The sequence below is a fragment of the Schistocerca piceifrons genome, chromosome 4 (genome assembly GCF_021461385.2).
Source record: "Schistocerca piceifrons isolate TAMUIC-IGC-003096 chromosome 4, iqSchPice1.1, whole genome shotgun sequence".
In the NCBI taxonomy this organism is placed as follows: Eukaryota; Metazoa; Arthropoda; class Insecta; order Orthoptera; family Acrididae; genus Schistocerca; species Schistocerca piceifrons.
In genome coordinates, this window is record NC_060141.1 from 236,368,649 (window position 1) to 236,383,206 (window position 14,558).

The window sequence follows — 14,558 nt, forward strand, 5'->3', positions numbered from 1 at the left end:
CTGTTTTGTGGGTACATGGAGTGCCTTGTGAAGGTTGGCGGTCTTCCTTGTGAAGGAAGGCGCTGACGATGTTACTGAATCAAGTCATGAAATCGTGTTCTTGTCAACTAACAACAATATGTGGATAAATATTGTGGGGAAGAAGCAGGAGAGACAAAAAAAAGTCATGAAATTAATATGGCAAACACAATCCTATTTTTGACAGTAAATTTACAAGCCTGTGACCTGGATACACATTTGATTCTGTCTGGCAGCAGTAAGACATGGAGCTTAAATGATCGGACTATCCAAGAGTTCAGGCTGTTTTGGTGTGAAATAGAATTTAATATTATGATAATTTGTCCGTATCCCACACTCTTGAAATCTTAAGAATAATCTTTGTCACACAGTTCACCTTCAATGTAGCTTATCCAGCTGATAATGGTTATCATTTCTGTGACACGCTTAAGCTGAAGCATCAATCATAAAGTTATGTTAACTGAATTATAGTAAAAATTTCATTGAAAATTGAGTCAAAGGATTTCTCGTAATCTGTGAATGACAGACAAAATGGTGATTCCACATTTATTGCTCAGTTTTTTAGTTTTGGTCACAACTTGCCAAAGGCCCGCTGTGCTGCATCCACTTCTAAATTCAGTTTGCCCCTTTACCTGCATCTAATTTTCTATGCTGACAGTGGTAATTTTAGTGAATATGCTATACTCTATGGAGGGGGCTGAGGGTAATGTTGTACATACTATATGGTAAGTCAAAGTCTCGACCCTCTGGGTTACATACAATGTGATTGACAATGTTGACTAGAGACTTAAGATCCCTACTGATCAATACATAAACCGCTCATGTTGATTCAGAACGTCTCATACGTGGGCTGAGATCATTGTGAACATAGGTCTTTTGAGGTTTGGCACTGTTCATATCTTGTCAAACTTTACGAGTCCTTGCAGGCTGTATTGATATTGTGTACAACTATTTGTTATTCCCTTTCCAGATCCCCACATTTGCCACTTAAAGGTCTGTCATAACCTTGCATTTCCTAAAGAGCTGTCCATCTTGTGTTGATTATGAATTTGGGACAAGAAAAAAAAAAAACTAGTACAAGTAATGAAAGAAGAAAGAGGTATTCACCAGACTAAGTGCAAGTAATTGTTTGATGTCTATACAAATATATATTGCTCCTATCCCAATTCTATTTTATGAGATTGTTTTGTTTTGGTCATTATTACATATCTGAAATTGGTGATACTGTAGAGAAATGATGATTTAGCCAAATTTTAAAACTGTTAGTTAATATAAGTTTCATCACCAACTTAATGTAATGTTATCAGCTGCTTGCTTTACCAACTCATTGGTTAGTTTGCATTTTGTTGTTGTTGTGGTCTTCAGTCCTGAGACTGGTTTGATGCAGCTCTCCATGCTACTCTTTCCTGTGCAAGCTTCTTCATCTCCCAGTGCCTACTGCTTCCTACATCCATCTGAATCTGCGTAGTGTATTCATCTCTTGGTCTCCCTCTACGATTTTTACCCTCCCCTCTGCCCTCCAATGCTAAATTTGTGATCCCTTGATGCCTCAGAACATGTCCTACCAACCGATCCCTTCTTCTAGTCAAGTTGTGCCACAAGCTCCTCTTCTCCCCAATTCTATTCAATACCTCCTCATTAGTTGTGCAATCTACCCATCTAATCATCAGCATTCTTCTGTAGCACCACATTTCGAAAGCTTCTATTCTCTTCTTGTCTAAGCTATTTATCGTCCACATTTCACTTCCATACATGGCTACATTCCATACAAATACTTTCAGAAACGACTTCCTGACATTTAAACAGAAACGGTTTCCTTGCCATTGCCAGTCTATATTTTATATCCTCTCTACTTCGACCATCATCAGTTATTTTGCTCCCCAAATAGCAAAACTCCTTTACTACTTTAAGTGTCTCATTTCCTAATCTAATTCCCTCAGCATCACCTGACTTAATTCGACTACATTCCATTATCCTCGTTTTTCTTTTGTTGATGTTCATCTTATATCCTCCTTTCAAAACACTGTCCATTCCATTCAACTGCTCTTCCAAGTCCTTTGCTGTCTCTGACAGAAGTTTTTATTTCTTCTCCATGGATTTTAATACCTACTCCGATCTTTTCTTTTGTTTCCTTTATTGCTTGCTCAATATACAGATTGAATAACATTGGGGATAGGCTACAACCCTGTCTCACTCCCTTCCCAACCACTGCTTCCCTTTCATACCCCTCGACTTGTATGACTGCCATCTGCTTTCTGTACAAATTGTAAATAGCCTTTTGCTCCCTGTATTTTACTCCTGCCACCTTCAGAATTTGAAAGAGAGTATTCCAATCAACATTGTCAAAAGCTTTCTCTAAGTCTACAAATGCTAGAAACGTAGGTTTGCCTTTCCTTAATCTTTCTTCTAAGATAAGTCATAAGGTCAGTATTGCCACATGTGTTCCAACATTTCTACGGAATCCAAACTGATCTTCCCCGAGGTCTGCTTCTACCAGTTTTTCCATTTGTCTGTAAAGAATTCGCGTTAGTATTTTGCAGCTGTGACTTATTAAACTGATAGTTCGGTAATTTTCACATCTGTCAACACCTGCTTTCTTGGGGATTGGGATTATTATATTCTTCTTGAAGTCTGAGGGTATTTCGCCTGTCTCATACGTCTTGCTCACCAGATGGTAGAGTTTTGTCAGGACTGGCTCTCCCAAGGCTGTCAGTAGTTCTCCGGGGTCCTTGTTTCGACTTAGGTCTTTCAGTGCTCTGTCAAACTCTTCACGCAAAATCATATCTCCCATTTCATCTTCATCTACATCCTCTTCCATTTCCATAATATTGTCCTCAAGTACATCGCCCTTGTGTAGCCCCCCATATAATCCTCCCACCTTTCCACTTTCCTTTCTTTGCTTAGAACTGGGTTTCCATCAAAGCTCTTGATATTCATGCAAGTGGTTCTCCTTTCTCCAAAGGTCTCTTTAATTTTCCTGTAGGCAGTATCTATCTTACCCCTAGTGAGATAAGCCTCCACATCCTTACATTTGTCCTCTAGCCATCCCTGCTTAGCCATTTTGAACTTACTGTTGATAAGAGACGTTTGTATTCCTTTTTGCCTGCTTCATTTACTGCATTTTTATATTTTCTCCTTTCATCGGTCAAATTCAATATCTCTTCTGTTACCCAAGGATTTCTACTAGCCCTCGTCTTTTTACCTATTTGATCCTCTGCTGCCTTCACTATTTCATCCCTCAAAGCTACTCATTCTTCTTCTGCTGTATTTCTTTCCCCCATTCCTGTCAATTGTTCCCTTATGCTCTCTCCGAAACTCTGTACAACCCCTGGTTCTTTCAGTTTATCCAGGTCCCATCTCCTTAATTTCCCACCTTTTAGCAGTTTCTTCAGTTTTAATCTACAGTTCATAACCAATAGATTGTGGTCAGAGTCCACATTTGCCCCTGGAAATGTCTTACAATTTAAAACCTGGTTCCTAAATCTCTGTCTTACCATTATATAATCTATCTGATACCCTTTAGTATCTCCAGGGTTCTTCCATGTATACAGCCTTCTTTCATGATTCTTAAATCAAGTGTTAGTTGTGATTAAGTTATGCTCTGCGCAAAATTCTACCAGGCGGCTTCCTCTTTCATTTCTTAGCCCCAATCCATATTCACCTACTACGTTTCCTTCTCTCCCTTTTCCTACTCTTGAATTCCAGTCACCTATGAATATTAAATTTTCATCTCCCTTCACTACCTGAATAATTTCTTTTATCTCATCATACATTTCATCAATTTCTTTGTCATCTGCAGAGCTAGTTGGCATATAAACTTGTAGTACTGTAGTAGGCATGGGCTTCGTGTCTATCTTGGCCACGATAATGCGTTCACTATGCTGTTTGTAGTAGCTTACCCGCACTCCTATTTTTTTATTCATTATTAAACCGACTCCTGCATTACCCCTATTTGATTTTGTATTTATAACCCTGTATTCACCTGACCAAAAGTCTTGTTCCTCCTGCCACCGAACTTCACTAATTCCCACTATATCTAACTTCAACCTATCCATTTCCCTTTTTAAATTTTCTAACCTACCTGCCCGATTAAGGGATCTGACATTCCACGCTCCGATCCGTAGAACGCCAGTTTTCTTTCTCCTGATAACGACGTCCTCTTGAGTAGTCCCCGCCCGGAGATCCGAATGGGGGACTATTTTACCTCCGGAATATTTTACCCAAGAGGACGCCATCATCATTTAATCATACAGTAAAGCTGCATGCCCTCTGGAAAAATTATGGCTGTAGTTTCCCCTTGCTTTCAGCCGTTCGCAGTACCACAACAGCAAGGCTGTTTTGGTTAGCGTTACAAGGCCAGATCAGTCAATCATCCAGACTGTTGCCCCTGCAACTACTGAAAAGGCTGCTGCCCCTCTTCAGGAACCACACATTTGTCTGGCCTCTCAACAGATACCCCTCCGTTGTGGTTGCACCTACGGTACGGCTATCTGTATCGTTGATGCACGCAAGCCTCCCCAACAACGGCAAGGTCCGTGGTTCATGGGGGGAAGGTTTGCATTTTACATACCCTTAAAACAATTAATTCTTTTCCTTCTATGATGTCTGTCTGCTTGGCTGTCATCTAAGCTTGTACCATTTAATATGGATGTAAGTTTTGAAATTTGTTGTTTTTCGGGAGGTTACTTTACTTTAAACTGATACTTGAATGTGGCACATCACATTACTTTTTAACAAGGTAGGAAAAGACAGATTGCTATTTACCGTAAAGAAGACACGTCAAGTTGCAGACAGACACACACACACACACACACACACACACACACACACACACACACACACACACTCATGACTGCCAATTCCAGCATATTTTTAAATAAAATTGTTAGTGCATGAGAGAGAGCTCCTCAAAAAACGTGATCTAATGCTTTTTTTACACACAGGGCAAATCATTGAGTCTGATTTGTGGTGCACTGCGGTGGCTGTTGGACCACGAGACAAGGTGCCAGGCAGACCTTGAAGCTCAGATGGCAGCCCTGACTTTACAACTGGAAGAACTAGAGGTAAGGAAATAATATAGCCAAGAATAGGATAGCTTGTTCCTTGAATATTCTGGTGAACTGCCAGATGTCAAGTGACTCAAATTTGTCAGTTTGCTCAAAATCTCGTGAAACAATATAAGAACCCCGAGGCCAATATACATGCAGCATAAATGCATGTACCTTATCTTTCAGTCTCTCTTAATTCTTTGTATAGTGATCATATAGTAGATTCTCTTTAATACTCTACTTGGCAAATGTGTATCTTGTGGTGTCTTGCAGTTAGGTATTTGTTATAACTTCCTTTGCATGCAAGGTGGTTCTTTAGTGGATACAGGAGTGAGGAAGAGATGCCTTTCATGAAAAGGGAGTTCAGATATTAATATATTCTACATCTGATATCAAATACCAAAAATAATACATACCTCTTTTGCTGAATTAGCAGCGTAAGTTTGTAATGCTGTACAAAAGATTTATAAATCTGTCACTCTCCAATACAATGTCTATTCAGATGATGTTGAGCCTTGGGTACTATGAAAGTCTGTAAATATTATTCAGATGACAAACACAAAAAATGGGGCTCTGTGCATGAATGTTGAAACTCAAGTACACCTGCCACTGGAGCTCCAGAGGAGGAATGCTTCCTCTCACTGGCACTGGTGTAATTGTTCGTGGCAGGGCCCTCATGCCACAGTGGTAGCTGTAGGAAACATGGCGGCACTCATATTTGAAAGTGCTGCTGACCAGATTACCGGCCAATACCGCATTATTTACACTGTTGTTCTGTTCCATTAGATATTTTATTGTCTGTTGAATATGATGGTGTTGATAATGAGGCTGGGTACATGCAGACTTCCAGTATTCCGTCTCACCCAACAGCTGAGATATAGATTTGCTTTGTACTCTCATTTATTTAAAATTATCTTCAGATTTTGTGTCCTTTTGCAGTCATTTCAATGTCAAAGGGAGTTGAATCTGCAAAGTGATGAGTCCAGTGGAATTGTGTTTGTCATATTGTGACAATCTGGCATGTACAGGTCATACTGACATAGCACTTGTTGCGAGTAAGGTTTCACTTGTTCATTGGAACAAAATGACTGATATAAGTAAGGCAGCTTCAGATAGTTGTGGGACAGCCTTTGTTGGCTTGCTAACAAATTTTATTGTCTGTATGGATTACATATATTTTATAAAAATGAACGGTTTTGATTTCCTCAGACCATCTTCACATCAGAGTATGTAGACTACAAGAGTAACCTGTCAGTTTATATATACAAATTTACATGTTTCATCTTATAGCAATGATGTAGACTGTAACTTTGTGTATAGAAACTGATGGGTTATTCTTGTAACTAAAATACACAGAGCATTACAGACTGGCCCTCTTTGAATTTCTTTATACTTGTAGGGTTTGAAGCTCAATGCCTGAAAAAAATGTATTTATATATATATATAAATCTCTGAACATCATCCTTGAAGATTAGAAGATTTACAAGCACTAGTAAGTACTAAACAATTCCACCTAATTAACATAACTTCTGGTAACTGAGTGCATAGTGTAAAAGTCATACAATCGTAGATGAAGAAATAAATTAACAAATATTGAATCGTAATTTTTTAATAAACACGTATTTTAATTTTCAGTTACTAATTGCATGAAAATGAGAGTATTCACAGTAAATTAAAATTTGATAGTAAAATGTTAAACATTAAATGAATCATGAATTTGCAAAATGACTTTAAGTCCACATTTTCATGGTTTTGAGTTATGGGAACAGTAATGTTCCAATACCCAACATGCATCACTTAATACCAATGAGACTTTAGTCCCTAATTTCTGTACATTATTTCCAGTAACAGAACATTATTGTTTACTGGTAAAACAGCCTTAGTCCAGGACTTAAGTTGTTGTGCTTGTGAGGTAATGATAATTGTTAACATATTCATGTATAGCTTCAATTTGGTAAAATGTCTATATTACTCTTTTGCTTGGTACACCTGTGATATGTTAGTTGAAAACGAAAATGGCATCTGAAAGCAGTTCTTTATATATTGGTGTTGTTGAAAATGAAGAAAATAATGTCCAAAAAAGGAGGAAAGGAATGAAATGGGCTGTAGAATACAAGAGAGCTACAATAAAGCATGCTAAGGTTAAAGGTTTTGAGCACGTAAATCATGTGAGGAAGTTAGTTTCAGCTAGACAAACAGGACCTACTTGTGGGTAAGCAATTTGGATTTAATTTTGTTTCACAATATTGTTGTACACAATGTTCTTGTACACATCATGTAGCTTACTGAGACTGGTAATTATTAGTAATGCAGACTCTTGTTTATAAAAAATTGTCACATTTCAGATGCAGGAAACAATGCCTTAACTTGATTTCCATAAATGCATTGTTAGAAGCAGTTAGTTACATGAACAGTTTTGACACTAAGAATGAACAAGGGACAAACTGGAAGTATTGCCATAAAAAGATGAAGAGGAAGGAAAGACGAGCCTGGTACTAGGGCAGCTATGTTCAAATATTATGTTAAAGATTCAGACGAGCAGATAGAGGTGTGTAAGAAAGCCTTCCTCAGTGTTTATTGTGTTACCAAACCCAAGATGAAGAGATTGTGTAGGTTGCTGCTTGGTAGCAAGTCTCCTAAAGGCCAACGTGGAAAACACAAACCAGGGAACGCAAAAGAGGCTGATATACTTGCTACTATTCATACCGATAATGCGTCATTTCCAACTAAACAAACCCACTAAGGAAAAACAGATGTTTTATACTTAAACAGTGAACGAACTGTGAAAACTAAGCATGAAATGTTTCTTTTCAAATATCCTGATAGTAATGTGTCTTACCACTATTATCACAGATATTTCAATAACTATTTTCGTTTGAGATTTGGTAGGCCCAGTGTAGACACATGCATTACGTGTGAAGAACTGAATGTTAAAGTCATAGGGACTGCACTTAATGATTGTGCTAAACGTGGACAGACTCTACACATTGAAGGACGTGTATGAACACATAGTCAGCTGTAGTGCTAAAGGAAATTTTACAGTTACAATTGGTGAAAGTGAGAATGTTTATGATTACAACTGGTGGTCGCATTATTACAAAAGAAATGCAAATTTCATAGAGACGTCTGTTGTGGACGTTCCTAGAGATAAAACAGTTTCTTTCACTGTTTCAACTTTTATGGTATCCTGCTTTTCTGCAGAACAGATCGGAATAGTTGTGGCAAAACCATTCATAGAAGGAATAATTCAACATTCTTTCATCCTTGGGCCAACATATCCGCACATACCAGAACTATCACAGAGACATGCTTATCCATATGGTATGTGTCCAATCAGTGAAAATAAAATTATTAAAGATATATGCAAAATTGTCAAGTACATTACTGACTGTAATGAATCCAAAGCATTTTATGAGATAATTGCAGCTTGGGAAACAAAGGCAAATGAGTAAAATTGCAATTTTGTTTTGGAAATTTTGTCCTGTAAGTTTATTTCCCTGGATGATTTACTGTTCTGTGTATTCTGAATGTGTTTTTCAATTAAGAAAATACATTATTATGCGTTTATATGCCAGAATTTTATTACATAAGAAGCAAAACTGAAGTTAATTTGAAAAATGACTTAAGTCCTTTTTTAAACCAAAATTTGAACATGAAGTAAGTACAAGGTCATGCTTTTGTAATGACAGTCTTATGTAGTTTTGATGTATGTAACATATAATGCAATAATTTATTGCAATATTCACTTCAGTAAGATAGTAGACAGTTTTTTGTTGTTTCTGAAAGTGTACCTCTAAGGACTTAAGTCATTTTGCAAATTCACGATTCAAATAGAAATTGAAATACTTTTTCTTATTTCTAGATATTGAACAGGATTATTGATTTATACAATTTCTTCTCATTTAACAATGAGGTGTTTCACAGGTCTGCATCAAATTTTAGTCAATTTTCATATGAGCAGTAATAAAAAATAAGAAGGTGTAATTTAATTAAAATTATGATGAAATATTTGTTACTTCATTTCCATTTGATAATAAGTATCTGAAATCTTGCTGAAAAGTAATCCCTCAAAGTCTTTTTATGTTGAAAGTCTTAATTTTTTTTGCATAAAACAATCGTTACTAACATTCTACAACTTTGTTATTCATGTCTACATATTTCCAGCCCTTTGCTGTTAGAGGGCTCTGAATTGTAACATGTGACATAATGTTGTTTAATGTAACTATGTCGGTGCGAGAGAAACAGAGTGCTGTAATCAACTTTCAAATTCTAAGAGTTTGTCCACACATGGAGCACCCTCTCCTTCAACATGACAATTCTAGGCCAAATGCGAGTGATGCAACATCTGCAACAATCAGTCAAGTTGGGTTGTCTGTCATCGCTCAAACTCCATAGATTCCCAACTTGGCCCCATCTGATTTTCTTAGGGCTTCACTTTGATAGTGATGAGGCGGTGCAAGCGGAGGTGAGGTGACAACTCCATCAACAAAGTCAAAATTCTACAGTGATGGTATCAACAAACTGATCTCTTGCTGGGAGAAATGGTAACTATGTTGAGAAATAAATATGCATACATGAAGAATAAACATGTAGAATGTTAATAACATCTGTTTATTTTATATTGATTTAAGAATTTGCACATAAAAAATCTGGAGGCATTACTTTTCAGCACACTTTCGTAGAATCTTAAAAAAGTAAAAAAAAAAAAAGAATCTGCTGCTAATCAGATTGTAGTACTTTCATGATATGTAGCTACCAGCAGTTATGTTAATTGGGTGTAATTATTTTGTACTTAACAACTATTGGAAAACTCCTGAACTCCAAAGACTTTTTTTCAAGTTATTTTGAGAATTGTGTTGTACAGTTTTAGAAAATTAATGTCTGGGTGCTGAACTACAAATCCTACACTTACGAAGAAAATCTAAGAGGGCCAGTATGTAAAGTCTCCTTATCAGATCTGAAGGCGGTTTGATGAAACCAATTTTACAAATATTTGCAATGTAGGTGGACAGTAAACTTTTTGGACAACTGATATTGGGTTTTCTCCAGTAAAGGACAGTATGTTATCCATCTGAAGTATTGGCTTTGGTGTGGGTTGGGAGGATTGGCTCTCACTGAGAGTGTACCCTGGGGAGAGGAGGGGGGACACAACCCTCCTCACTCTCGCAGACATTTTCATTGCCTGAGAGTCCCTAAAAAGTCTTCATGAGACAGTCGCAAGCTTTTTTATGAGAAAAGACTTCTCACGAAATGCATACATTCATATTCAGCAAGGCACTGATAATCATGTCGTAGAACACTATAGCTGACACCAACACCGCCACCAGTACTGTTAAACTCCCTTCAAAGTAATATCAGAATGCAGAGATGTATTTACATTCTGTGACAGTTACTTTTGCTCTTAGAGTATTGATGTTTTTCATTGTCACCACCACCACCACCATCGGTGTTCTGCCATAGGATAGGTCTTCACATGTAGCTCTCCATGCACTCTTGTCATTTGTGACCGTCTTTGTTTTCTCATAATTGTTTCCTATCTGTATACTATCCACAACCTGGTTTCTTCTGTGTCTTCTTCTTCTGCCATTCACTGTTCCCTCATAGCGTTCATTCTCTTCCAGTGTCCAAGCGAACAGTGTTTCCTATACCTGATTATCTTTATAATTTGTCTCTCTTCCCCCACTCCTCTCAGCACCTCCTCCTTTCTCACTTTTAGTCATGTTATCCCTTTCATCTTTCTCCAAATTCATGTCTGAAACGCTTCTGTTCTTATTTCTTCCTCTTTTCTCAGTGTCCACATCTCAGCTCTGTATAATGCCAAGCTCCATATAAAGCACTTCGCCAGTCTCTTCCTCAGGTACTTGTACATGCATCCACATAGAAGTCTCCTTTTCTTATTAAATGCGTTCTTGGTGATCACTGTACGTCTTTTCACCTCCTTATTACATCTCATGTCACCTGTAATTATACTTCCTAGATATTTGAAAGCACTAACTTATTCTGTATCTTTCTCTCCTAAATTTGTAGTTCTTCTTGCACTTATCGCCATACATTTTGTCTTTTTCTCATTAATTCTCATTCAAATTTCCTCACAGGTGTTATTTCATTCTTTTAATATTCTGGTCATAGTTTTTTTGCTCTCTCCCAATAACACCATATCATCCACAAACCGGATACATTGTAGTCTCCTACTACCAACACATACTCATCTTTTTCATTTTAAACATTTCTGAATAATATGCTCCAAATTTGTTTTGGAGAGACAGCAGCTGTGTTTCACTCACCTTCCAATTGGAGTTTCCTCTGTCATCTCATTCCCAATCTGTGTTTGTATTTTCTGTTGTAGGTATGGGTTCTTAAACAGCCTCCTACCCCTCCGGTCAACAACATTCTTCCTTAAAATGTCCATTAATTTATTTCACTGTACTTGATCGAAGGCTTCATCCAGCTCAGTGAAAACGGTATAAACTTCACTTTCCTCTTTCAATGTATCTCTCACCTATCATTCTCAACAGTCCAACTGCATGTCTTGTACCTTTTCCTCTTTTAAATCCATACTGTTACTCTGCAATACTTTGTTCCAGTCTTCTGTGAAGTCTCCTATTTATCACCCGTAGTAGAACTTTTGCTACGAGGGAAATCAAACTTACAGTTCTAAAATCCTCATATTTCTTGTGATTGCTTTTCTTCTCAATTGGTATGATTACTGCTGAGAGAAAGTCATCTGGCTGTTTACCTTTTTTATACATCTTATTACATAGATAAGTTAGCTCTTTCACACCACTACTCCCAAGACTCTTAAACACCTCTGCGGATAATCCACCAGTTCCACTTGCTTCGTGGTTCTTCATCTCTCTTCAAGCCCTTTCTACTTCTCCTTCCAAGATGCAGCATCCTTTGTCCTCTTCTATAACTCGTGTCTAATTTTTGTTACTAATTAACTGTTCTAATTTTTCAGTATTGAGATTTTACTTGTGACTGTCAAGTGTTCATACGTAGTTGTTTTCATATACCCTTTAAGTTTTTTTACTTCAGTATTGAGAAATTAAATTTAATTTTTAGTTAAAAATTCACACAAAATGTATGTTTTAAACTGGTGTATTACATTTACAATGTTTAATATCCAGGCAGAAAATGCAGTTGACTGGTTGGGTCAGCAGGCTCAAGGAGTGGAACTGAGAAACAAATTAAACGTGATTGCACGGCAACTCAGTTCTATTCACAAGAGAGAGGAGAAGTTGCACAGCCTAAGGAACAATGTCAAAAAGGTCAGATAAATTTCTTAAAATGTATGACAAACAACAATAAATAATAATAATAATAATATAATAATAATAATAATAATAATAATAATAATAATAATAATAATAATTCCCGTGGAGGCCCGGGAAAAGAATAGGCCTCCGGTATGTTCTGCCAGTCGTAAAAGGCGACGAAAAGAACAAACCACTAATAGGGCTAACCCTCCTTTTAGTGTGATTAGTTGGTTCAGGACAGAACTAAAGAAGCCTCGGACAAGTGCCGTCATGGTCGGGGACGATGCTTGAACCCTATGCCCGCCCACAATGGTAACGACACTGCTAGGCAACTGGAAAATGATTTAAATCCAAATAGAGGTGTTTTGCAGGATATGCTTCCTGCAACCACTCTAGAAGGAAAACAAAGACAGAGGATGAGATGGTCAGATGAAGTTAATCGACACCTCATGTTCTGTTATCACCAAGCAACAAACCTAGGAACCAACACAACTGGATACAGATCACAAGTATACACAACATTTTTTACCAGATACCCAGAATTAAAATTTTTAACAGAACGACGACTAGCTGATCAGATCCTTGTAATAATCAAAAATAACAGGATACCCCAGTCAGAATTAGAAAACATTAAACAACAAGTACAACAAATACTGGAACAAAATAATGTGCAATCAGAAGAAGAAGAAAATACAGTAATGGACTCAAACATCCCAGAGCAAACAAACAAAGAACAACACGCATCAATTAAACAATCAGAGGAAAGCGAAATCTTAAGACAGCCACCAGAACAAGCACAAATAGAACAAGAAGTGACACATGTTAGATATAGAAGAAAAATTTCGGCTGACATATATAGTATACAAAGACACAAATACAGACATTAGACCATTCTTGCAAAGACCGCCAAATAACCCACAAGTCGAAACAACAATAAAAACTATCAACACAATCATACACAACAAAATAAATGAAAACACAACTATGGAAGAGTTACAACTACTAGTTTATATAGGAGCACTCACTACACTAAATGTACACACTAGGCAGAGATCAGAACAAACCAACACACAGAAGAAACCCACAAAACCAGCATGGGAACACAGGCTACAGATCAGAATAGAAAAACTGAGGAAAGACATCGGACAGCTAACACAATTTATAAGAAATGAATGTCAGAAAAAAAACGAAAAAGGTTAGGTAAAATCTCACAACAGAAAGCGATAGAGGAATTAGATGAAAAGAAGCAGAAATTACAAGCATTGGCCAAATGACTTAGCAGATATAAAAAAAGTTAAAATCGAAGGAAACAAAACCAAACATTCAACACAAACCAAAAGAAATTTTACCAGACAGTAGATAACACACACATTAAAATAGACAGTCCACCAAACATAACAGACATGGAACACTTCTGGAGCAACATATGGTCAAACCCGGTACAACATAACAGGCATGCACGGTGGATACAAGCAGAGACAGACACATACAAGATGATACCACAAATGCCTGAAGTGATAATTTTGCAACATGAAGTCACCCAAGCAATTAATTCTACTCACAATTGGAAAGCCCCTGGAAAAGATAAGATAGCAAATTTGTGGCTAAAGAAGTTCACCTCAACACATTCACATCTAACTAAATTATTTAACAGTTACATTGCAGACCCATACACATTCCCTGACACACTTACACATGGAATAACTTATCTGAACCCTAAAGATCAAGCAGACACAGCAAACCCAGCTAAATATCGCTCCATAACATACCTACCAACAATATACAAAATATTAACTTCAGTCATTACACAGAAATTAATGACACATACAACACAGAACAAAATTATAAATGAAGAACAAAATGGCTCTTGCAAAGGAGCATGAGGATGTAAAGAGCAACTGATAATAGATGCAGAGGTGACATATCAAGCTAAAACTAAACAAAGGTCGCTACACTACGCATACATTGATTATCAAAAAGCTTTTGATAGTGTACCCCACTCATGGTTACTACAAATATTGGAAATATACAAAGTGGATCCTAAATTGATACAGTTCCTAAACATAGTAATGAAAAATTGGAGAACCACACTTAAGATCCAAACAAATTTAAATAATATCACATCACAGGCAATACAGATTAAGCGTGGAATATACCAAGGAGACTCATTAAGTCCTTTCTGGTTCTGTCTTGCTCTGAACACACTATCCAACATGCTAAATAATACAAATTATGG

The 14,558-nt window shown here is 37.1% G+C and overlaps 1 protein-coding gene across 4 annotated transcripts in view; it reads left to right on the forward strand.

The window, feature by feature from the left end:
- The window catches only part of LOC124794959 (ATP-dependent DNA helicase DDX11), a 162,284-nt gene that overhangs the window by 12,442 nt on the left and 135,284 nt on the right, over positions 1-14,558 (forward strand). For 3 of the 4 annotated variants that reach the window (XM_047258678.1, XM_047258674.1, XM_047258677.1), the window contains exons 2-3: positions 4,962-5,081; positions 12,194-12,334. In XM_047258678.1, coding sequence (XP_047114634.1) covers positions 4,962-5,081; positions 12,194-12,334 — 261 coding nt within the window. The remainder of the gene's footprint in view (positions 1-4,961; positions 5,082-12,193; positions 12,335-14,558) is intronic. The other variant, XM_047258675.1, reaches the window with a different exon arrangement.